Source organism: Anabrus simplex, chromosome 1 (genome assembly GCF_040414725.1).
Source record: "Anabrus simplex isolate iqAnaSimp1 chromosome 1, ASM4041472v1, whole genome shotgun sequence".
Classification (NCBI taxonomy): Eukaryota; Metazoa; Arthropoda; class Insecta; order Orthoptera; family Tettigoniidae; genus Anabrus; species Anabrus simplex.
In genome coordinates, this window is record NC_090265.1 from 284,605,904 (window position 1) to 284,631,992 (window position 26,089).

The 26,089-nt window shown below is 37.1% G+C and overlaps 1 protein-coding gene and 1 long non-coding RNA gene across 13 annotated transcripts; both read left to right on the forward strand.

Annotated features, from left to right (window-relative positions):
• Positions 1-25,721, forward strand: LOC136887171 (NADH dehydrogenase [ubiquinone] 1 alpha subcomplex assembly factor 2). 12 transcript variants are annotated; one of them, XM_068231067.1, is made up of 5 exons: positions 3,048-3,196; positions 3,287-3,439; positions 3,717-3,815; positions 4,764-4,912; positions 25,044-25,721. In XM_068231067.1, exon 5 carries the CDS (start codon positions 25,079-25,081, stop codon positions 25,523-25,525), a length of 447 nt encoding a protein of 148 aa, XP_068087168.1. In that variant the 5' UTR covers positions 3,048-3,196; positions 3,287-3,439; positions 3,717-3,815; positions 4,764-4,912; positions 25,044-25,078; the 3' UTR covers positions 25,526-25,721. The 12 variants fall into 12 exon arrangements, with proteins under 12 accessions (XP_067015871.1, XP_067015877.1, XP_068087170.1 ...); XM_068231064.1 differs by lacking the exon at positions 3,717-3,815 and adding an exon at positions 4,352-4,409; XM_067159770.2 differs by lacking the exons at positions 3,048-3,196; positions 3,287-3,439; positions 3,717-3,815 and adding exons at positions 1-86; positions 4,352-4,409.
• Positions 20,152-21,466, forward strand: LOC137503704 (uncharacterized). The gene is made up of 2 exons (XR_011019304.1): positions 20,152-20,484; positions 21,128-21,466. It is a non-coding gene; the product is annotated as an uncharacterized lncRNA (long non-coding RNA).
• Positions 25,722-26,089: the final 368 nt, after the last annotated feature.

Sequence of the window (26,089 nt, forward strand, 5' to 3'; positions counted from 1 at the left end):
TCTCTGCCATTCTTTTTTTTTTTTTTTTTTTTTTTTTTGTCCCATCGAAAGACAGACAGTCAATCCACGCGGTGGCACTAATATTGGTAAGTGCGGTCTGTTGTATTGATAATGGTAGTTTTGGGGGTGTTGACAAATATATGGTAACATAGAGGAGAGTGAGGGTGGTGGTTGTGGGGGTGGTGAGGATGTTTGGTTTCAAAATGAAGTACAACTAGGCTATATCATACAAGAGAAATCCTTCCTTTATGCTAACCTGGACTCAAGTGTTCTTTGTATATAGAACTAAAATAGAGACTATAAATATGGAAAATGGGCTCCGGTAAAGAAGTAGGGGACTGGAAATATTATCAATATTACATTGAAAATTACTCATAGGTGTTCAGAACTCCATTTTGAATATTATTAGATCCCGAAATATTGCATTATTAATGATTTTGCGGGTAATATTGGTAATTGCACAAGAAGTTTGTGGATGTATTCGTGATAGCCATCTTTGTTTCCAGAGATATTATGGTATAGACTGGTTACTTCGACTTTACAGCAAAGCAAAGAACTTCAGATAGGTGAGGAAAGCATGGATGTTACAACATAAAGCAAGGAAGATACAATGCAAAGATGTTATTCTCATGACAGAGCTTGGTCTGGATTTTGCAAAGATAGGTTACAGCTATTAAATTATATTTTTTCTTGCCGTGTGGGCAGTGTGCGCCGCGGCGATAGTTAAGAGCCTCTCGAAGGGAGTGTGAGGGGCCACTGTTCTCATGACAAAGCTTGGTGTGGATTTTTCAAAGATAGGTTGCAGCCACTAAATTTTATTTTAGTTATTTATTTATTTATTTATTTATTTATTTATTTATTTTTTTATTTTTTTTACCGTGCGGGCAGTATGCACCGCGGCGATAGTTAAGAACCTCTCGAAGGGAGTGTGAGGGGCCACTGTTCTCATGACAAAGCTTGGTGTGGATTTTGCAAAGATAGGTTGCAGCCACTAAATATTTGTTTATTTTTTTATATATTTTTTACCGTGCGGGCAGTATGCACCGCGGCGATAGTTAAGAACCTCTCGAAGGGAGTGTGGCCCCACTGTTCTCATGACATAGCTTGGCCTGGATTTTGCAAAGATAGGTTACAGCTACTAAACTACTTTTTTTCTTGCCGTGCGGGCAGTATGCGCCGCGGCGATAGTTAAGAGCCTCTCGAAGGGAGTGTGGCCCCACTGTTCTCATGACGGAGCTTGGCCTGGATTTTGCAAAGATAGGTTACAGCTACTAAACTACGTTTTTCTTGCCGTGCGGGCAGTATGCGCCGCGGCGATAGTTAAGAGACTCTCGAAGGGAGTGTGGCCACCGAAGGGGGCCACTGTTCTCATGACAGGGCTTCGTCTGGATTTTGCAAAGATAGGTTACAGCTACTAATTTTTTTTTCTTGCCGTGCGGGCAGTATGCACCGCGGCGATAGTTAAGAGCCTCTCGAAGGGAGTGTGGGTTCTCATGACAGGGCTTCGTCTGGATTTTGCAAAGATAGGTTACAGCTACTATTTTTTTTTTTTCTTGCCGTGCGGGCAGTATGCACCGCGGCGATAGTTAAGAGCCTCTCGAAGGGAGTGTGGGTTCTCATGACAGAGCTTGGTCTGGATTTTGCAGATAGGTTACAGCTACTAAATTATTTTTTTCTTGTCGTGCGGGCAGTATGCGCCGCGGCGATAGTTAAGAGCCTCTCGAAAGACAGAGCTTGGTCTGGATTTTGCAAAGATAGGTTACAGCTACTATTAACTTTTTCTTGCCGTGCGGGCAGTATGCGCCGCGGCGATAGTTAAGAGCCTCTTGAAGGGAGTGTGGCCCCACTGTTCTCATGACGGAGCTTGGCCTGGATTTTGCAAAGATAGGTTACAGCTACTAAACTACTTTTTTCTTGCCGTGCGGGAAGTATGCGCCGCGGCGATAATTAGGAGTCTCGAAGGGAGTGTGGCCCCCGACTGTTCTAATTACAGAGCTTGGCCTGAATTTGCAAAGATAAGTTACAGCTACTAAATTAGAGGAGTGAGGAGCCTGGCACAAGTAAGGGGAAGAAATACCAGGACTCAGCTAAGGGCCCCGTGGTCGCCAAACCGCGCTCCAAAGTTCAGAGCCGCTGTGGCCAATTACCGTCAAGTTTCCCTTTCCATTCTGTAGGTTGAAGTGGTTTATTGTTGCGTGCCTAACTGCACATCTGACACAGCGTAGAAATATACAGAAATATAAATGTTCATCTTTTTCCTAAAGATCTGAGTTTACGGGAGAAATGGAGGCTTGCTATTTCTCGACAGGACCGCAGAAAAGGATATCCTGGCCTCCGAATGATAATTCCAGAATATGTAGCTTGCTCTTTGTCGAATCAGATTACAGTGTAAGTACTGTGAAGGAAATCCTGCTTCCCGACAAAGTGCCGACGCAAATTCGTCTTCTTTTTAAAAATGTATTAATATTTACAACGCGGGCATTAGGATATCTCGGAAAATGTAACCTTGTCCGAAAGTTGAAATTCCTTACTGCTCCAAAGCTTCAAGAGACGTTTCAGTGCCGCGACTGTGATCAAGCACATATCACATACGTTATACTGTACTTACACAATTTTTCAGGCCTGTTCTTGATAATAATGCAAAGGAAGTGACTAATGACTGTGATTTATTAAACAAATTCAAGAGCAAGCCTCTGAGCAGAAAAGTGTTGAAATTATAGAAATAGGTAAAAATCGGGTGAGTAGTTCTATTTAGGCCTATTTCCCTATTCTTCATTCTTGCGTGATAAACAAGTGCAAAATGAAAGAAATCTATGAAGTGTAGTGTGTTCTAAGTTGTTTTATATATTTTTATCTGATTAACACCGAGCATAATGATAATAAAAATGTATTATTTCGCGTTATTGTATGAATCTTCAATGTAAGGATATAGACAGAACATAAACGCGATCCAAGCGGCCATTGCCTGAACTACTTCGTTTGCCCAGAAATGTGTCGTCTTGTTCAGGCCTTCTATTACAACGTAGGCAATGGTCGAGCCCCGCATAAAGCTGTAATTGGAAAGTTTCACCGTAATGCCGCTGGAGCGCTAGCCTACTACCAACTGACAGGAAACCGTATACCGCAAATTGCCGCATTTCCAGTTTTATTTATACGGTTTTGCTGTCGTAAATGTTGGCAATGTGTTCGCAATGAGGTGCTTGATATTGAGATCTGAGTTATGCGCTAGTGAGTTTATTTTTTAATGTGTAATGTGGTGATTATATTTTTTAAACTGTGTTTACAGATCTTGGAATTTGTGACATTCGTCTGCACCTTTTCGTACTTCGAGCAGAAATTTTATGGAAACAAGCACAAAGTGATTTCTCGCTGTAACTTCGTCCTGAACAATTTGTTTTGTATTTCTTCAGCACGACCGTGGAATCCATTATCTGTCTCTGTAAGAGGACTTCACTTGCTAGTTTTAAGCATTGTTGCCACCTGTACTTATTAGGCAGTAGTTGAAGTTCTGGCTTATTATTCAATCTACTCTCTCATGTTGTGTTAATTGAAGATTAGCCTTTGTCTATATATATTATCGTATTATTAACATTAAGGATCAAAGAGGTAGTTAAAGTTTAAAATGTTGTGAATATTATAGCCATGTTATCATATTAGTTGGTATCATCATCATCATTGTTCTTGTCATTTTTATTTTATTTTTAACATTGCTTTAGCCTCTTGGGACTATGATTAACACTTGGCAGCCTTTCTGGATTTCCAGTACTCCATCTTGATGGGAGAATACAGTTCTTCATTCTTCAGACCACTCTGTGGTAGGTCGCCTTCTCACTCTTTCCAAAAGGTCCTTTATCCTGTGTACGCAGGTCCTGAACTTACTTCTTTCTTGAACCTGTGTCTCAGAGACGCTGCAGTTGCCGATGGAGTGAGGCATTTCCACGTGATAGAAGATCAAGAATTCTTTGAGATAGTCCAGTGTTAGACATTGGAGACAGATAACAGTAAAACGTAAATGAGAGCTTCTCAAATTTAGAGTAGCCTACAGCTCTCTATTTGACCTCAGGTGATATTCATCCTGAGAATTTTGACATGGGCTGAGGATCTTTCAGAGGAATTCCCCTCTTTCAATTGGGTCCTTTCTATCTCACCGTAGTGAGTGAGGGTCAAGCACTCTGCAACATGTAAGGTTTCAGGACATGCTGCTGTGATGTAGTGGTGGTATTTGGTCTGCCATGAGGTTGCACTGGACTGATAAGTGGGTTTGCAGAGGTGAAAAAGTTGTTTTCAGGCATTTAGCCTGATATTTCAGGGCTTTTTTCTCTTATACATTAAAGAAAATTCTCTCTTCCAGGTACTTAAAGTGGACGCATCTGTGAAGAATAACCTGACTATAATGCCATCACTGCTAGGTGAGAGATTTCAAGTAACCCTGGAGATATGAAGACTCTGTGTAAATTACCAAGCGAGTTGGCTCAGAGCTGTGAGCTTGCATTCATGATATAGTGGGTTCGAATCCCACTGTCGGTAGCCCTAAAGATGGTTTTTCGTGTTTTTCCATTTTCACACCAGGTAAATGGTGGAGCTGTACCTTCAAGGCCACGGTCACTTCCTTCCCACTCCTAGCCATTTCCTAACCCATCGTCACCATAAGACGTATCTGTGTGATGTAAAGATAGTGTAATCTTGTTAAGAATATGCTAAACATGTTGTAAATAGTGTCAGTAAGTCAGTTGCAATATATCTCACTGCTTATCATGTTGCAGTTTAACAAACAGTAATATACAGTATATGGTGCCGAAACTTGCATACAAAATAACCAGAAACGGAGGCATGGTGGAATATTTAGCAGTACCAGTAAGCAACAACACAAAACATCAACATTAAGTCAACTGGAAACCTGATAATAATTGAGGTAAGGTCCCAATTAGTACATTCTGGAATGGCTATACAGGTTTTAATGTGTATATTGAATTAACATCACAAACATTCTTAACTGAAAAAGCATCTCCAGATCGGTCCTAATATGAAGTGTATAACCTCTCTCTGATAGTTCCAGTACTTTTTGAAAGTATGTAGGTTAACTGCAGTTTATAATGCTGAAGATCAGATTCGTAATGAATTCAGTGCAATTCCAATGTACTTCGTAAGTGAAATAGTAGTTATTTAGAGTTGGTTTAAGGTTAACTGAGGAATAGACTTACGCTTAATGTATGTATTAGTTATTTAGTAATAAATTGTAACCTCATATCCACACACCTTAACATTACATAGCATTAGCAGTAGAATAGTCATTATTGATATCAGAGTTTCCTGTCGTTAATTATTATGGCTCCTAAATCTGTATAATTTCTGCTATGTGCAGCTAAATTAGTACAATACAACTTGAACTATCATCTAAAGATGAAATAATGAAAATGTTATCCATTGATCTAGAAAATGCACTACTCAAGTTGATGAACCAAAAACAAAATAATGTTGAAATGCCGAGACAATGCAAAAATGACTTTGTAGAGGTTATCGAAGTATTTTAGGCATATCCAGAAACATGTTGCCTTTAAAGATACTGTAAGTAATAATTTAGTGACACAAAACAGTTTTCAAGTGTTAGAATCAAATGATCAAGAGGTAAACATAGAATGTGGCTCAGCCACAGTGCTGAAAAGACAAAGAAATCCCGTCGGCAACTGAAACAGAAACAAGCCCATACAGTAATAGTGGGGGACTCAATGATAATAAATGTTGGACCCAAAGTTGAAGAAGGTATTGCGTACTGCTATCCAGGCATTCGAGTGGGTCAACTTACAGAACATGTGAACAGTGATAGTATTAAAGAAAATCCTGACGCCTTAATTGCTCATATTGGCACAAATAATCTTTACAATTTTACACCCAGTGACATAATAGCCAAGACTGATAGACTTATTGCTGCAATAAAAAGGAGGTTTCCAGCAGCAAAGCTTTGTCTCAGTGGCGTTTTATATCGGCACGATGTTGATTATCATTATATAGATGCTGTAAACTCCACTCTTGACTGGTTATGCCGTAATGGAGATGTCTTTTTTGTCGATGCTAATAGTTGGCTTAGAGGCAGTGATTTTGGAAAAGATGGGGTACACCTTAACAGAAAAGGGATCTGTAAGTGGCAAACTTCTCAATAGAATATCTAGAAGAATGCTCTCAGGAAACTAATTAAGAAAATGAGGGGGGGTTGCAAAACCTAATGGCCAAAACGTAAGTAATAGACTAAATGATTTAGAAAGTATAACCTCTATTGGGAATGAAATACAACATGTAGATAGGGAATCAGTTCATAGAGGTCAAATACACAATACTAAGAAAGCACCAAAAAGGTTAGATGAACACTTCAGAGGATACTGTCAAAATGTAAATGAACTTCGAAGAAAATTAACTGAACTTAGAATTTCTTCATGTTTAGCTGACTGCGACTTCATGATATTAACTGAAACAAACTTAAATGATTAAATTAGTGATGAGGAACTCAGACTCCAAACATATTCTGTTTTCAGATGTGATAGGTCTTCTTTAACGAGTATGAAGGCAGGCAACCCATGGGGGTGTAATGATCTGTATTACCAAGAGGTTTAAACCTACTCTGATACCGTGCGTTAGCACAGTTGATCAGTTGTTTGTGTCCCTGACTTTTAACACCACAAAATTAATAATGGGTGCTATATACATTCCACCCAGGTCTCCTAAATATTTCGAACATTGCATTGTTGTTGAAAAAATTATGTCAGATCTCGACAACCATTTATTGCTCCCTTAATTGGATAGTAAATGAAGAAACATATTCTGGCCTTGTGTCAGTAGGTAACCACACAGTGCAGTCCAGTTTAGTTATAGACACATTTTCTTATCTCTGTTTAAATCAGTTCAGTGGTATCCCAAATTTTCTGAATCACTTTCTCGATTTGGTTTTCAGTAACCAGTTCCATTGAAGTAAAATGTAGTAATGAAAGTATTGTCTCCCTCGATAGACACCACCCAGCATTAGAGATTTCTTTACCAATAAATAACCTATACAATTCTCAACCTGCTGATACTTTTTATTTTGACATTTTAAATGGTGACTATAAAACGTAGAATGTGGCTCAGCCCCAGTGCTGAAAAGACAAAGAAATCCCGTCGGCGACCGAAACAGAAACAAGCCCGTACAGTAATAGTGGGGGAAGGTGATGTTTCAGAATGTATCAATTGATAAAGTAGTAGAAACCTTCTATTCAGTACTACATTATGGCATGGAATTTTACATCCCTATATGGAATTTTAAGACTCCCAAATTCCCAAAGTGGTATAATCACAAATTGAAGTCACTGATTATTGAAAAGAAGAAAGCACACAAGCGGTACAAAATATCAGGTCTCAATAGTGATTATCAGCATTTCTCAAAATTAAGAAATGAATGCAAGTCTGAATCCAAATTTTGCTATACAAACTATATCTCCAACTGTGAACAAAGTATTACTTCCAACTAGTGATGTAAAATACCCAGGTATTTATAAATCAGGGTAAATACCCAGGTATATACTTGGGTAAATACCCGGGTATTTTAGATTTTTAAATCCTGTGTCGTAAGTTGAACCTTAAAAAAGGGTACCGGTATTGCAAACTATTGTACATTAACTATTTAGAAATGTTACAACATTAGATAGTTAATTAAATTTAATTTAATTAGAACTGGGACATAAAAACAGAATTAGAATTGGAATTCAATCCGGAGATAAAATTCAGTAGTTAAAACCTGAAAAACTCAGAATTGAAGTAGGCCTTTTGCAGAGATTGAGATAAAAGTTAGGGAAAATTTATTCAGAGCATTGCCAAAGTTCTACAAAAGGTGTAATATACAGTTTTCAATGCACTGTATATGTTTTTTCAGAACAGTTTGTAATATCATTCATATATAAAATTAATAATCAAATAACCAAAAAGATTAGTAAATAGAAAATTAACAGTTACACTAAAAAAGTTCTTAAAAAAATAGAGGCCTTACTTAATTTAGGTTTAATGAACCTTAACAAATGTATTAGGCTATTCATAATCATACATAATGAATCTCTTTAGACTTAGGCCTATATTCCAATTTACAATGAAAAATATCAGTTGAGTAGTACAAATTAAATTGAAATTTTATTTGGTATAGTTTTTTTAATTTACAAAATAAATTCAAAGTCATCACAAGAAATACATCTTTTGATGTCAAAAAACAAAATATCATAAAGTAATAAAATATTTTCTAATCTGAGTTTTCATCACGCTCAGAGATGTATTCTTCATCTGAGAGCAAAATGTGGCCATCATCGCTGTCCTCGCTATCGTCACTACAGGAAATCATTATTGGTGATTTCAACTTCTTTTTTGCTGTATCCGCCTTGTTTCCTTGGACTCTTTTCTTATCTTGGTTTTGGAGTTTTGTTTAGCAGATTCCAGTTGTGTGACAAGCCGTCTGTCCAGCCCTTTCAGTTATAAGTTGGTGTATTTTCTTACAGTGAATCCAGCTGAATGTGCTAAACGTTCTTTCAAAAGCAGCAGATGTTACTGGAGCCCCTAAAATTCTCACAGCAACATCAGCTAGCACACATGTTCCTTTCAAGTCCCTCCACCATAACATAGGGCTAATTGCTTTCTCTTTTTCAGTAACCTTTAATGCTTTCCAAAGAAAGGGCTGCTGCCACAGCCCCTCTTTATCTCTGTAGTCCGCAGTATTTTGCCGAAGTTCAACTATTTTTGTTCCCATGCTACTGCCGACTTCACAGACAAACTCAATAGCATCAAGCAGTTCAACAGGTTTCAAATTGCAACCTTGAGATATGAAGGGTTCAATAAGTCGGCAGCCAGATGAATTTGTCCGACACCAAATTTCACAAGTTTCTCCAGTTTGGCTAGCACCATTTTTTCTTCAGATTTTTGAAGAGGGGATTCCGGAATTTCTTGCTTGAGAGTGTTGTGTAGTTTTTGAAGCTTTGTGAAAACATTGTGGATTATGGGGGTGTTGAACTCAAAGGCAGTAATATGTTCAATGATTGGATCAAAAATGTTCACCAGCTTTTGAACTCGAACCCAAAACACTCCATCATCAAGTAGCTGCCTTTTCATTTCTGGTGTGATTTCAGCTTCCTCACTAACAGCAAGCTTTTGAAGCACAGATTTATTTGCTAGTAAACTTTGTAAACAAAACAAGTTGATTCCCCACCTAGTCTGCCCAGGAAGTTTCAAAGATATTCTGTCTTCAAACTTTTTGTCCAATTGAAGTCAGTCAAATAATGCTTTCAGGATTTGGCCATTTTTGATACTTTTCACTATGCTAATAACAGTGCCATGAAAGATTTCACAGTGTTATATTTTAAAATATCTTTGCATAAAGGATGCAAGAGGTGAGCAAGGCAACCAAGTGGTATGATTGACAGATATTTTTCCTTAACCAAGGCCAAAGCAGCTTTCATGTGGGAAGTATTATCTCCAATTACTATCAGAAACTTCTCAGTACCATATCTTTCAGTTACATTGATCATCAACTCAGCTAAGTAAGGTGCATTGTATCTGTTTTCCTTTGTTGCTACAAACTCCACAGAAAGCGGTTCTGGTTTTGAGATGACAAATTTTACTATTGACTCATTTCTGATATTACTCCAACCGTCACACTGTAAATGTGTTTCGAGTCATTTAGCTGGCTTGCGACTTCATTTTGTATTTCTGCATACTGAGCTTTGAGATATGAAGAAGTTAGATGATACCTGGATGGTGGTTTGTAAAATGGACAAAGTTTTTTCAAGAATTCTAACCACAGTGGATGTTAAACCATAGATAACGGAGCTCCGCTTATGAAGACTGCTTTCGCCAAACTTTGGTTGAGGCTTTCCTAAAAGAAAAGAAACAAAAAATATTAGGCATGCCATATTGTTATTATAGCCTACAACAAAACAAGTGTTCTGAGTAAACAATCCCTTTACAAGACTAGTTACTATTTACTTTCTTATATAAAAAGAGAAGCAAAAACAGCAAAATTAGGTGTCCCAAACGTGTATCGACATGTCTGAAAGTCCGATAAGGAAGTTATTGTCCACGAGCCTTTATCGCTGAACAGTCCAGCGCTAAACTGCTACAACGTCCTGTAGCGCTCGCAGAAGCAATTGCCTCCACAGGTAGTTGGCATCGTTTGACACACCTAATTTTGCTGTTTTTTCATTACAGAAAGTAAATATAAAAGTGTGAAAAAATCGAAAGTGATACAGTAATTGTAAACAATTATCCAAATTTGTTACTTATGCAAATTGATTATGTTCAAGAAGATACTGCAGTTAAATGGGTACTGGTCACTGGACCTAATGTTTATACTGTAACTGAACTGCAGTATATAGTATAAACAAACTAATTTATTTTACTTACATTTAATTGACTGTCCATGTGATCCAAAACGGTCAGTAAGTCTCCTCCGCTGGCGCTTGATGATGGTCGAAGTCAGCTAAAGGTGGAATGGTCACTTCGTCCAGATAGGCTACTTACATTGCCCGGGGATGTTAAATTAAAAATTTGGCTGCTACTTGAACTCGGCCCTGGATTCGATTCTTCTGGTTCAAAAGACATATCTGCTTCCAATTCCTCTTGCTGTTGAAGATATTCAGATGTTTTCTTTGTGCTGGATTTATGACTGGAATGGCCTACTTTTGTATTTACAGTGTTTGGCTGAACAAGAATTTTCTTAATTTCTTCAGGACATTTAAAGCATTTTCTGATATGATTGGTCATTTTATTAATATTAGCATGTTTGTATACAACATTACAATACTTGCAAACAACACCACCTTTGTTATTGTCTTTAAATAACTGCCAAGCTATTTTGCTCACACTAATAGTTCACAAATTATGTTATCAAGTGTTTTGACATAAAACATCAACTTAAGCTAAAGACCTCTTCATACAAGTTCAGATAAAAGACTGAAATGAAAATCTGTTGCCACTATAAACTAAGAACTCCACTACACTGAAAAAGTTAGGTTAAGTACCCTACGCGCACCTTTTAGGGATACATGCACACCCTAGTGCTGAATCGATCGACCTCGATTATCTTCGAGAGTTGTATTGGCGACCTTTCAAACGCAAACTATGAATCGCTTATGCATCGCTGTGCGACATCTGACGTACACTTTACAGACTAGTACTGTTGTTGTTTACACAGCCAAGCCAAACTATAGAATTCATGCTAGGAACAAGATTCACATCGAGAAATGTTATATAATGTTAAATAATGTATATGTGACACATTTGTTGGTGTAAGATAAGAAATGTTTAGAAAATTCATATTGATCGATCATATTATCGATTCAGTTCAAATTTCATTTCCATTCAGTTGGCAGTATAGCCGGAACCGGGAGAGTTCCCCCCTTACTCCACACCCCCGTACAAAGTAATATCGATAAAAGGTGCGCGGACTATACAGTAGGCATCAAACAAAGAATAGAAAATGGGAGGGAAGTACAGTGTCAGTTTGAATTCTGGGTAGGATAAGCTGAGCAGTGTTGCCAACCCACATGCTTGCTGGCATACATCTTCACCCATTATAGAGCCCACATACTACAAAAACTTCCTGAGATGCATTTATATCGTTTAGAGTATGAGTTAAAAAATTGATATTTTTTTTATATTTAAAATTGAATGAAAAATAACTTAATGCACTTTTATTAGGCCTAAGGATTTTAAAAAAATGTCCTTTCTATTGAATATATTATGTTACCTTTCGAGTTTTGTCATACACATATTTCAGTTAATATGCATATAGCCTACTCTTACTACAAAGTAGCTTTTCCCTCCCACATCTTTGTTGCTCAATTTCCAGTACCGTAATAAAACTCGACGTTCTCAATATCTTGGTATTTATGAAAAATTTAAAACACCAAACATCCAAAAGGTTTTGTCAAATATTTTACTCTAGTTTAAGGAAAAAACACACTTTAACAGCTAAGGAAGACAAGGTTACAGTGCCAAAAGATATAAATACCTGTACATCCATATTCTTTTTTTAAGGATCAATATTGTTCCTGATTTCAATTTAAGGCATGAAATACCTGTGTTTCAGTCCTTGTTTGTCCAACACTTCATCAACACATCAAAAAGTGTTGTACAAATTCAAAAACTGAAAATACCCTCATTTTGGGTATTTAAATGACCACTGGGTATTTACCTGGCCCACATCGCTACTTTCAACCCACAGAAATTCTAGCAATATCTAAGTTCTAAAAGGTCGTGTAATAATATTCCTTCAACAGTGCATCTTAATGAAGTTACAGCAGATACTGGAGAAAACATTGTCAATCTTTTTGCTAAACACTTTTCATCTGTTTATTCTTCTTATCAGAATAGTAATAGTATGTCATTTGATTATTCTTTCGCTGTCAATCTGTCCGTTATAAACTTTAGTAAGGCAGAAATTTACAACAAACTGGAATTAAAGAAAACTGTAGGAGCTGATGGTGTTTCAACTTACCTGCTCAAGTACTGCTCATTTATTTTATGTGAAGCACTCTTATCTGTTCAACTTATCATTAAACCAAGGTGTTTTTTCAGAGGAATGGAAGAAAGCATTTGTTAGTACAGTTTTCAAAAATGGTGATAAAACTGACATAAAACAATATAAACTAGTTACAATTTCTTCTCATATTTCCAAAATGTTTGATTCTATAATTCTTGACAAGATCACACCTCTCTTTAGAAACATCATTATTGATTGGGCTGTTCAGGATGGTCGATCTTTAGCCATCTTCTTTTATTCTACCAGTTCCTCTTGGATGCAATAGAGAACAACTTCCAGGTGGACTGCATTTATACAGACTTCTCAAAAGCTTTTGACAATGTTGACCATGATATCTTGCTGCAAAAACTAACAGGTTATGGAATTAATAGGCCTCTCCTGGTTTGAATCTTATCTTAAATTTCGCCTGCAGATTGTTAAAATAAGGAATCATTTTTCTGCGCCTATTGTTGTTACCAGTGGAGTTCCTCGAGGGTCTCACCTTGCGCCCTTACTTTTTACTCTCTACAAAAATTACATTAAAAATTACTTAAGAATTCTGAATTGCTTTCATTTGCTGATGATGCAAAAAAATTTGATGCAGATTAATTGCCCACTTGATTGTTTAAAACTTCAAGAAGATTTACATCATCTGGAACAGTACTGCATTCAAAATGGATTGAAACTTAATCATGAAAAAAGTAAAAATAATATCGTTTTTTTTTTTTTAAGACAAGAAGAAAATATCATTTCAGTACAAATTTAGTAATAACATTGTAACTTTTTTCTAAGCACCTCAACCCCACGTTAGACGCCAAATGTAACTTGTCTACCACCTCAGCTCCACGCTGGTAGACAAGTTTTATTTGCTGGGGACACTTGAATATAAATATAAAATACATGTGGCTTGCCCGCAAAATTGCCACACAAATAAAATACCAATTATCATATTCCAAGGTTTCCCATTTCTCTATGTTTTGATTGGGCACCAGCTTTACAGATTTAAAAAAAAGACTGTACCAAAAAATTTATATTGAATGTCATAGAGACCCGCACATAAATCACAGGGGTGGGATTTTAAATAATCATTAAGTATCACTTTGGGAAGGAAAATTAATGCAATATAAAGTCAAATGAATTTATTAAAAAATGAGATGAATTGGAAAAGTTCCTTTAAGCTTGAAGAGAATTTAGAATTTACTGTTACTGTAATTTACTGTTGCTTGCATTATCTAATTTTGGCTCACTAATTGCAGCTTCTGTTGAGGTCATCTGTATTCCATGGTTACTCGTTTCCCATTTTTCTTTGTAGATTGACTCCATGCAATCCGGTTTGGGCTTCAGGACTAACACTCCCTAATTGCCTCGTCTTTAAGATAGACATTGGCCCTATGCTTATGAAAATTGATCACAGTTGATCTTGAATGGAGAAAATTCAGTGTTATGAATTTTTCCATTTTATCAGAAATCTCGAACCAATTAAGCTGTTCTCCTGATACAGTATAGATTTGTACCAAGTACCGTAGACTTGAACTAACATAGTTCTTCAACCAGAATAATTTGGAATATATCACAAGCCGTATACTATTCCGTCAAACCCTGATCCAAAAGCATCACAGCACCTACGTACTGTATACCAAGATAAAAACTCAAGGTACCAAAAAATAATATTTATTGTGGATATCTGGATTGCCCCGCTAAGGATTATATACATGCAGTGATGGGTAACGCTCTCACTCGAGACTAACGTCGCATATCTTGAGAATCTCGAGACCGATCTTCCTGTAGTGCAAGCTGTGCGATATACCTGTAACTACGACTGTAAACTTGATAGTATATCATTGGTATTTATTGCATGAAATAACGTTCTCATATGAAAACGTGTGGGCCAATACATATTGTAAAAAGCCTGGAAAAGTACTGCATGTTCAACAATGAACCCATTAATACCATTAACGAAAGTGAAAACAGAATGTCAGTATCTTAAACTGTTCATGACTTCTTTGTGGTGGACATCTTAGCTTAATAACCATGCATAATTTGTGAATAACTGTAGATAGAATGTACACCCACTTGAATACTAGAGGTGTGCATTATTCGAACCTGAGACGGGGAAGATGTGCTTTGCTACATATGCAACCACCATTATACATGAGTGGAAAATGCCCGACTTTGCTCCAATTTTTTCAGCAGGGGTGATGGGCAACACTCTCGAGACCGATTCTTGTGTGCTGCGAGCTGTGCGATGTCCCAGTAACTACGAGTGTAAGCTTGATAGTTATCATCAGCAGTTCTCATATGGAAACGTGTGTGACGATAAATTTTGTCAAAAGCCTAGGAAAGCACTGCATGTTGAACTATGAGCTCGTTAATACCACTTACGAAAGTGAAGACAGAATGCCAGTATCTTAAACTGTTCACGAGTTATGTCAGGTGGACTTAGCTGAATAACCCGTATAATTTGTTAATAACTGTTATTAGGATGTAAACCTACCTGGATGCCTCACAATGGTTGTCAGCAGGGTAGCTTCTTGTGATTCAGACCGGGCCGCAGGTGTTCTGTGACTATTCCTCTTTATTTATATTATGTGTTTTTAAGTGTTGGATCATCCCAGAAGTATTTCTGCCGATGTATTTTACTTCTTTTGAATAAGCAACACAGCGAGCTGTGCTATGTGACATCTCTTCAAAATAACCAACATCCACGACTTACGTTGCGTTCCGGACATCGTCTTCAAGTTGTTGAGTACAACTAGACAATTTCACATTGCACCGTTATATATCGAAGTACCTAATTATGACGCGAATATTCCAACATTGTAAGGAATTATTTCCTTCGTCACCAAAATATCGGTAAACAGAAGCAGTGGTCATGTTATTGAATGTGGGGTCTGATAACGATGTACACCTACCTGTCGAAAGAATTGGAGCAAACTGAAGCATTTTTATTACACATTGCACTCATGCGTAATGGTGGTTGCACATGTAGCAAGGTGCAATCTTGCCTTGTCTCGAGTTCGAATAATGCACGCCTCTTGTCTCCAGGTATGTGTACCTACAGTAACTGTCAGGTTCTGTACTTAAACCACTCATTCGTGTACCTACCAGTGCATAGAATGCCAGAATAATTGTTATAATGTGTCAAAATAGACCTGGGTAGAAATGAACGCCCTAGTCGCTTGTTGACGCGTATTTACAAAATTGAGAAGGCCCGTGGTTGGCTATTCGCATACTCGGCACAAACAACATTCAGCTCCGACTGCCTGTAGGCCTTGGACACGCTGCTCACCACACAATGCGGGGACAATGCTCTCGAGATCTCTCAAAATCTCTTGCGAGAAATAGTGCCTACGCTAGTCGCGAGAAATCTCGAGACCTCTTCTCAGACTGCCCATCACTATATACACGAGACTTCCCCTCGCTTGGTGACTGCTCTATATCAAGTCTCCTTACCATCGTAGCATCTGATTTGTTGACCCCCATACCATATCTTTCCCTTTCTTCTTTCTTCAGGAGTAACCAATGGGCATGTCGACGATGTTGAAAATGCTCGCTCTAGCTTTGCGCGTGGGTCGCTGTATAATTATGTTCTCATGAGTTAAACCCAATGACTCGTCCCAAATTCCCAGCTTCAAGAATAACTTTTCCGTATGCACAAATATGAGATGAAATGACACAAACACTGTCTCAACATATTGACCAAATTACAATACATAATTAACTCCTATCCTTTCATAATTTAAATAAGAAATTATGTTCTAATATATCTAATATGATTCCAATATCATTCTAATTTACAATTGACTGCAGTTTAATTAACAGGTCTCAATGGATAATTGCCGATAATGGATAATTTGATATCGAGTGATATTCTGTAATTGGACTTCAGGATTACAAATTGACATGGCTGGAAAAGCAGGATTCTCATATGAAAATGTTGATTATACAGCCCTACAACAGTCTTTAAGTCTGCATAGTCTGTCACAACGCCGTGAATTCCTGGATACACTTTTCATTTTTAAATTGCTTCACTCCTTGGTGAATTGTCCACAACTCCTTGAAAAAATTAATCTACGTGTACCAGACAGACACACGAGGTTTAAGAATACATTGTCTACAAATCGGCATAGAACTAATTATGCATTCAGTGGACCAATTGAACGAATGTCAAGATTTCTAAACAAAGTGGATATTGATATATTTAACTGCTTATTGTCCAAATTCAGAAATCACTTACATAATCTCCAGAAGTGACTATTACTTTCCTGTGCTTACTTGTAATATAACCTGTGTATGTATATTTACATCTTTTCCTTCTTATATTCCACTGGCCTTACTGTTAACAGTACTGGTATTACTGTTAATACATTATTATTATTATTATTATTATTATTATTATTATTATTATTATTATTATTATTACAACTGAACTTTCCATCGTCTTTGATTTTATACCATTACAGTCAGGCACTTCGTAAAGGTTCCTTGTTCGAAGAACTGTATATAGTAGGCAAAGAAAAAACATAGAATACATCCTGGTGGAATCTCTGTAGATCAGTGTTAGTGTCAGCTTCCAGATCCCAAGATTGTGGGTTCAAATCTGAAGGAGGAAGTTTGATTTTTGAAGGGCAGAAATGAGTCCATTCGGCACTCCATGTCATAGTGTTGGCAGGTAAAAGATCTGTGATAACATATTCAGTATTATCCTACAAAATTAATTTAAAATCTTGGCAGTGGGTTCCCAGGTAGAGTTCTGGTTTCTCTAAACATCTCAAAACATCAAAATTTACATACAGGCAGTCTAAACGATGTTCGTTCAAGATGCCTGAACACTGGAGCTGAGGGTAAATTATTATTATTATTATTATTATTATTATTATTATTATTATTATTATTATTATTATTATTATTATTATTATTGTGCCTGTTGCATTTTTGGGACATGTTCCAAAATGAGGCATACGGAAGGTATAGACCACTCAAGCTAAAAAAGAGTACATAACAAAGTCTTAACATTTAAACACAATAGGAGGCCATGACTTACTCAAAACTACTATATTACGAAGGCGGTGCAGAACAGAGTAAAGTCAAGTAGATTGTTTCAAAAAAACCAAGTAAAATAGAAGAGATTATTGAGAAAAAAGGACTTGATAAAATTAACTCGAGAGAATAAGAAGTAAACTGATATCACTCTGTGGAAATAAGGAGATTACTAAGATTCTAGTAGAAATACCGAGGAAAAGCTTCGATAATATTGAAGAAGACGGTGAAACAGCGTATAAAAATACGGTGGAAGATATAAAATACACAGAGAATTACGAAAATTCATTCAAATACGTGTGCTGATTGTCCCGAAGTACAAGATCAGTTATACTACGAAAACAGAAACTGGAAGCCATAGGAAGAGGAAACGATAGCGGAGAATTACTGTATTAAAAGAGAAGTCATGGAAGAAATAATATTTCTGAAATTAAATAATTTAAATTCTGAAGATTTGAGCAAGACAAGGCGCAAATTATTTTACGCGGACTTAGAGAATTGGATGATTATTTCACAAAAGGAGACTGAGAAAAAGATATCCTAAGAGAAATATTAATTTAACAAAAGTCTAAAATGAATATGTACTTCTCAGAAATACTTGATCTTATCGGCAGTTTTTACAAGAAGATGATGGTCTGCTAAACACCCAGATGGACCGACCTGGAGGGAGATATCATCCGAGCAGTTAAAACTACCCGAGATGAGAGAAGGATGTCGCCCAGCCAGATCAACCTAAGATGACGAATCCGTCCAGACATCGAACCATGGCCAGAGTACTAGCCATGTGACGAGCGGAAGCAGAGCAATTGAGGCCCGAGATGACGAAAGACGAGCCAAGTGTTTATAATAAGTAACTTAATTCTTAATTCATATATTTTTGTGGCATATGCGATAGAATAGAATAGCCTAAGTATGAGATAATTAAGTGTCAAGTGAAACGTTGAAGTGAGTTATACTTAAGGTACTAAAGATATATTAAGTCAGTGTAGAATTAGGATATCTCGTGGAGTATGGTTACATATTAACAAGTGATTCAACGAGGTAAATGAGAATACGGTTAAGAAGGAAAGTAATATAATAGCTGATTTCAAAAAGTGTCAAATGATGAATAATATCTGAGTTTCGTAAGCCATCCAATCTTAGATTACGTCACAAGTGGATAGCATATTGAGACGTGATATTTAGAGTCAAGTTATTCCTTGTCGAATAATATTGTTAAAAGGACATATACGGTATTTAAGGTTATGCATCATATATTTAAAGTGAATTAGTCAATGGAAAGGAATATTTACGCGGAGAAAAACGTCATGTCTCAATAGTAGCAAATGATATAAAGAAGGTTATACGTGTTGAGTATACATATTGAGGAAGTTAAGAGTGTATTAATTGAAGGTTATAAATGGTAGTATGGAGTTTATGAGATGGTTTAAGTATAATATTACGCGTTGTGATAGTTAATGAGACATATGTGATGAATAGACGTTAAATATGAATGGAATTGATGCAGTTTGATGATGCAAATACTGAAAAGGAATACGCCGCAGGAGTAACTTATAATAAGGTATGGATGGTTAAAATTCATATACAGTTGAGAATTGAAGATGATATGGTTGTAATTAGAGCTGTTAATAGATAGATATGTTTTTCGTGATGTATTCTCAAAAATATGAAATGTGAGGTAGGCAAGATGATATATGTAGCTGACGTACAAGCATAATACCGAGATGTTACACTGCAAATACTTGTTGAATTTCTTGCACACGTGATATATTTAAGATAAGCTTAACGGCTGGACGCCTATTGAGCCGAGATGAAATGAAGTAAGAATTATACACGTAGGATAGGGAGATTATTTTATATATTGAGTATTGTTTTATATTTTAAGTTAGAATTTTAAATGAGTAAATATTAGACTAGGAGCCGTAATTTAAGAGGCAGTAGGGTCGAAAACCTTAGCACATCAGTCGGCATAATGCTGTTCATCAGAGTGATATTCAACGCTAACGAATTCAGATATTTAATATTTTCAAATTTGTAAATTATGTGGAGGAATCCTGAATTTTTCTTAATGATGATGTAATTGTGTCATATTAATGCAATTGAATGATTAACATAATTTTTCAAGGATAATTAGGGAAGATTTGACTTCATTTCAGAAACATTGAATTCGCAATAACATGTTAATGTTAACTTCAACTTTAATTTCTACTGAATAATATTTATTTTTGAAACAATAATTATGGAGTTCATGAAGATATTTATTCTCATTTCTTTCAATAATTTATTAGTTTAATAAATATGTTTCTTCATTATTTTCATTATTCAATGAGTGATCATTTAAAGTGGTAGATAGCAGACTGACTTAGTATGTAAGGTAATTTTTATGTGAGTTGCGTTATGAAATTACGGTCGAAGATAAATTTGCGAATTTATGCGGTAAGGTGAAGACATTCATCGGACAGTGTCGTGTACGGTTATTGGTTCTTTCTTGGAATTCACGTAAAACCTAACTTATAGAAAAATTAAACATTTTTCTTGCTGGTGGATACTCTGAGACTACATCTGACTAGCCGGAGTGATAGCTATGTCTCACCTGGACGCGGGTAGGGTGCATTATTATTATCATTCCAGTGTAGAAAATCAAGAATAATGGCCAAGAGGATTCGTCTTGCTGACCACACGACACCTAGTAATCTGCAGGCCTTTGGGATGAGCAGCGGTCACTTGGTAGGCCAAGGCCTTTCGAGGCTGTTTTGCCTGTTTTTTATTATCATCATGATGAAATGAAATGGCATATGGCTTTTAGTGCCGGGAGTGTCCGAAGACAAGTTTGGCTCGCCAGATGCAGGTCTTTTGATTTGACTCCCGTAGGCGACCTGCACATCATGATGGGGATGAAATTATGATGAAGACGACACATAGTCCCAGTCTCATCCATGGCTGGTGACAATATGGAAGTTGCTGGGGTATGGGTGGTGCTGAGTAATGACATTTTGGAGCATTTCTGATTGTTATGAAAGGTGTTGCTCATAGGGTCAGTCGTGCTGCAGTGACACATTCTGGCCCAGTGAGGAAAGCAATGCCAAGCGACCTCACTGCATAGCCTTTGGTGGTGCTATTTGAGGGTCCAACCAGCCTCTAGGCTGGTTACCTGACAGACAGACAGAAAGATGACACATACACCTAGCCCCCGTGCCAGCGAAATTAACCAATTATTGTTAAAATTCCTGACCCTGCCGGGAATCGAACCCGGCACCCCTTTGACCACAGGCCAGCACGCTAACCATTTTGCCGTGCAGCCGGACATCACGATAAGCCATGATAATCCAAGGTGAGTGGCTCGGAGACTAGAACGCTGGTTTTTGGAGCCTACATTTAGTAGACTTGCGCTACATTATTAAATCCATTCATATTAACTACAGTATACGTAAGATGACATCCTGGCAAAATGCCCTCATTTCTCCATCTCTGGCGACAAAAATATTGGTGTATTACAACACAAAAAGAAAGAAATAGAATCTTTCCCAAAATATCCAAAATATGAAATAATTTCCAGGAGTCCAGCTCCTTGGCTGTATGGTCATCGCACTGGTCTTCTGTTCAGAGGACACCGGATTTGATTCCCGGCCAGGGTGGAGATTTTAACTGCTTATGGTTATTTCCTCTAGCTTGGGGGCTTGGTGTTAATGTTCATTTTAATAATACATACATCACATCACTCTACAAACCACAGAAACACATAATAAATACATCCATTCACATAGGATCGGCATCAGGAAAAGCATCTGACCATAAAAGTGGGCTAATTCCACATTGGTTCAAACCCCAGATAATTGGGAAAAAGGCCAGTGAGAAGAAAATACAATGATTCCAGTAAAAAAAAAAAAAAAAAATTGAAAAAAAGGGGAAAGTAATATGAAAGTAATGAAATATTGGGCTAACAGCTGTTTGTCTATAATAATGTTATGTGACACTACACATATAAATCACTAAAGGGGTTTAAATTAGAAAAATATAAATTCTGTATCCAAGTTCATAGAATGAGGAGGGCGATGATGATGAGGAAGATGGGGGATGTTAATGATGATGATGATGATGATGATGATGATGATAAGTAGGCCTGCTTCTGTTTCAGAGTTTGCAGTATCTACACTATATGATCAGAAGTATGCAGGCACCACTGCACACTAGTAAAACGACAAAAAATGATACGTCGTAACAATTTAAAAGGAGGCAGGGAGGTTTGTATTGTTCAGTGCGGCTATGGAACAGCAACAAGGGTGGGTCAGGTGAATTTAGTGATGTTCAGCGTGAGTTGCCATATCAGCAAGAAATCTGTAAGGGACATTTCTGACCTTACGAATGTATCGAAACTGACTGTCAGCAATGTAACTGTAAAGTGGAAGCATGAAGGTACATCCACAGCTTAAAATCAATCTGGTCGGCTACATTTACTGAATACAATAGAGTAAATGAATGTATTATTTGGGTCCACCTTTTCAATACAAAATGTAAATAGTTTAAATTACATAAAGTTACTTTGTTTTTAAAGATATTCATAGACGTAAAAGCACATCAGTTGTTCTTCGAATATACAGCAGTAAATTTAAGAAACCATATGTTGAATTCCTTGACCAACAACTGAAATAATTTCCATCCCTATCAACTTTTTAATGCTATACTGCGCACTGGTCTTTAATCGTAAATAAACTTGACTTCGGCTCAGTGGTTCTTCAGTTGGATGCCAGTATCTTAAAGGAGCCAGCATATTCTAATCTCCTTATCCAGCAACTCAAGAATTCTTTTCTATAAGATCTTTTTAGTGCGCACTGGACTTTTTAATACTATACGGCGCACTGGACTTCATTAATAAATAAACGACGTAACTTCGGCTCAGTAGTTCTTCAATTGGATACCTGCATCTTAAAGGAGCCAGCATATTCCAGCAACTCAAGGATTCCTATCTATAACATTTTTTTAATATGCACTGGACTTATTATGAATCTCTTTCAGAGAGTTATTTTTTAACATAGTGCTGCACAATATCTCACATGGTATGTACGTTTACGAGACCGTACGTGTCTTTACATTGTTTAATTTCTTCGTTATTTGTGTTTTAATTTTGCTTTAGCCTGACGATGACCTATTACTAGGTCGAAACTAGTCCCTAATCATTTATGTAATTTAAACTATTTACATTTTGTATTGAAAAGGTGGACCCAAATAATACGTTAATTTACTCTATTGCAATCACAGTTCAGTACGGATCTATCATTATGAAACTTATTTCATTTAATTACATTTACTGAAACCGAGGAACCAAAGAACATTAAAGAGGGTGGTACGAGAAAATAGTCTGTTGTCTGTAGGAAGAATCTCCAGAGAATTTCAAGGCATTATCAAAGTACAGCCAGTCTGACTGTGCATTGGGGATTAAGAAGAATAGGGTTACACAGTCGAGCAGCAGCGTATGAACCAAATATTCCCCCTATTAATAAAAGGTGTTGCCTGGCATGGTGTAAAGAGTGATGACACTGGAGCAGTAGAAACAGACGATTTAGAGTGATGAATCATGTTATAAATTGTGGCAATGTGATTGGAGGATTAGGGTATGCAGAATGCCTGGATGTTGAGTATCAACAGTAAAGTTTGGAGGAGGTGGCGTTACGGTGTAGTGATATTTCTCACGCCATGGACTTGGCCCTCTAGCAGGACTGCATGACTGTAAACACATACATTCTGAATGATTTCGTTACCTAATGTGGAAAATCAGTTCAGTGATGAAATGGCATATGGCTTTTAGTGCCGGAAGTGTCAGAGGACAAGTTCGGCTCACCAGATGGCAGGTCTTTTGATTTGACTCCCATAGGAGATCCGCGCATCGTGATGAGGATGAAATGATGATGAAGACGACACAAACACCCAGCCCCTATGTCAGCGAAATTAACCAATTAAGGTTAAAATTCCCGACCCTGCCGGGAATCGAACCCGGGACCCCTGTCACCAAAGGCCAGCACTCTGACCATTTAGCCGTGGAGCCGGATAGTTCACTGATGACAATTGTTTATACCAACATGAAGGTTTGGATGTTACAGAAAAGACATATTTCATTCCTGGTAATTTTACCCGACCAGGCTAGTTGGCCGTGCGGTTAGGGTCGTGCAGCTGTGAGCTTGCATCCGGGAGATAGTGGGTTCGAACCCCACTGTCGGCAGCCCTGAAAATGATTTTCTGTTGTTTCCCATTTTCACATCAGGCAAATGATGGGTTTGTACCTTAATTATGGCCACGGCCAATTCCTTCCCACTCCTAGGCCTTTCCTATCCCATCGTCGCCATAAGACCTATCCGTGTCGGTGCGACGTAAAGCAAGTTTTAAAAAAAAATGTACCAAAAACCTGAAAAATAACTGAATGGTGGATTCCTGACCCTGTTTAAAGAAATTTTTATGTTGCATATAAATGCATATTTCAGCTATTTTTTTTGCTCATTTCAGTGATATAAGGTCATATTTGATTATATTTTGACCATTTCTGTTTAAATTGAGGCATTGTTTTTAACAGAGTAGATGTTGCCTGTGTCGATTTTCAAACACAGGATTTCAAAATACTGTAGTAAAGATGCTTTTTTTTTTTTTTTTTTTTTTTTTCCCGAAAGAAAAGGTAGCAGGTCTAGAAATGATTCTGAGAAAGGGATGCTGTACGAACGTACACCGACAGATACCAAAAAGCACGCTAATAATTCATTTTTTAATTTTTTTAGGAAAACAGAATGGGAACTGCACCTCAGGGCTGTGATACTGAATGAATGTATACAGTTTTACTTTACCTACTGTAGCTCTGTCAGTTTGCATGTTTAAATGTGTCTGCTATTGTCGGTTATCACTTTTTGACATGTTTACTGTTAATAATAATCTAATACTTGCTACCTATCCTTAAAATACTCTCTTTTTAGGTCATATTTAGTTAGTTTTAAGGCATATTTACTTGCTTATTTTGTACTTCTTTAGGTCATAATCTTCTGAACCATAATGATAATGCTCAGAGTCATAAAGCGGGCTCTGTAAGCCAGTGGTTTAAGGATAATAATATTCTGCAACTGCACTGGCCCGCCCATAGACCCAATCTAAACCCACACCCATGGGATGAGTTAGAACGGCAACTTGTTCCAGACCCCACCGCCCAACACACGTTCTCTGACTACGGCTCTTCGGAAAAAATGGAATGCCAAACCCATGGAAAGGTTCCGACACCTGGTGGAAAGACTCCCCGACAGAGTCAGGGCTGTGATAAAGGCAAAAGGCGGGCCAGTATCATATTAATTGCAACTACTAGGGAATATGTTACCGGCAAACTCTGTCTTCATTTTGAAGCAGGTTTACAGATAATTTTTATAAGATAGTGCATGTTCATTTGATTTGTATCAGCTCTTTTTTTTTCTTTTTTGTGTGTGTTTGCAGTCATATAATTGTTTTGTTTCAGGGTGTTTGATGAATGAAGATTGAGTTGAAGATCTAATGGCTCAAGAAGGAAGAAGTATATTGGCTATGATATTTAGAAATTTCATTCAGTCATTGAAGCCTCGACAGATTATTGGAACTCCTGTAGGAAAAGATTATTTTGGAAATAAATATTTTGAAATAGCAGCAGATCCAAGAATTGGTAAGAGAAAACCGTCACGATGGTTTGAACCAACTGAGAAGGATAATTTTGAACAGGAGATCCCAGCTGAGTGGGAAGCTTGGCTTCGAGGTAGAAGAGAAGCACCACCCACAGAGGAAGAAGTCTTAAGAAATCTTGCCCTTATGCAGCAAAAGAAACAAAATGCTGCTGAAATTGCCTCCAAGTACTCTGGTGCCAAAAATTTGGGTGTATTACAACAAGAAAAAAAAGGGATAGAATCTTTCCCAAAATATCCAGAATATGAAATAATGCCAGGAAAGTCACAAAATTGTGAAAAATGATGAAAATTAGTATTAATTGTAGTATTAACTTAGAAATTATTCTTTACATACACATGTGTACTGGTATGTTTATAGCTGTATATATTGTAAATTTAAGAAGTCAGACTGCATTTTATTTATTTGTTGTTAATGATTGATTTTAACCTCTTTACCATTATATTTTTTGAATGATGGAATAAACCACCAGACTAATTAACTGTGTTAATGTTGTTGCACCTGTAAGTATGATAAAGGAGAAAAGGGGAAGATCTTATGCCATTGCACATTATTTACTAGTATTAGTATGGTCAGTCTTGTGAACAGTTGAACCAATGTCAGAAGTTGTTAAGTCACTGTATCTTATCAAGTCCTTTTAAACCATGGCCATGGAGTTCAGCTTTTTTTTTTTTTCCCAGTGTTTTGGTGAAAAAATTAACATAAATTTTGATGTTTTCACAAAGACATACACAAATTTATTTACAGTACAAATTATATTTACATCTTCCACATGCACGTACTAAAGAACTGCCATCTTGATAAACAAAACACTACTACGAAGAATGAGGAGAGACTGCAACAGTCGCA

Excerpts from the sequence above, each read along its gene's own strand:
- LOC136887171 (XM_067159770.2), top strand. The coding sequence starts at position 25,079 with ATGGCTCAAGAAGGAAGAAGTATATTGGCTATGATATTTAGAAATTTC.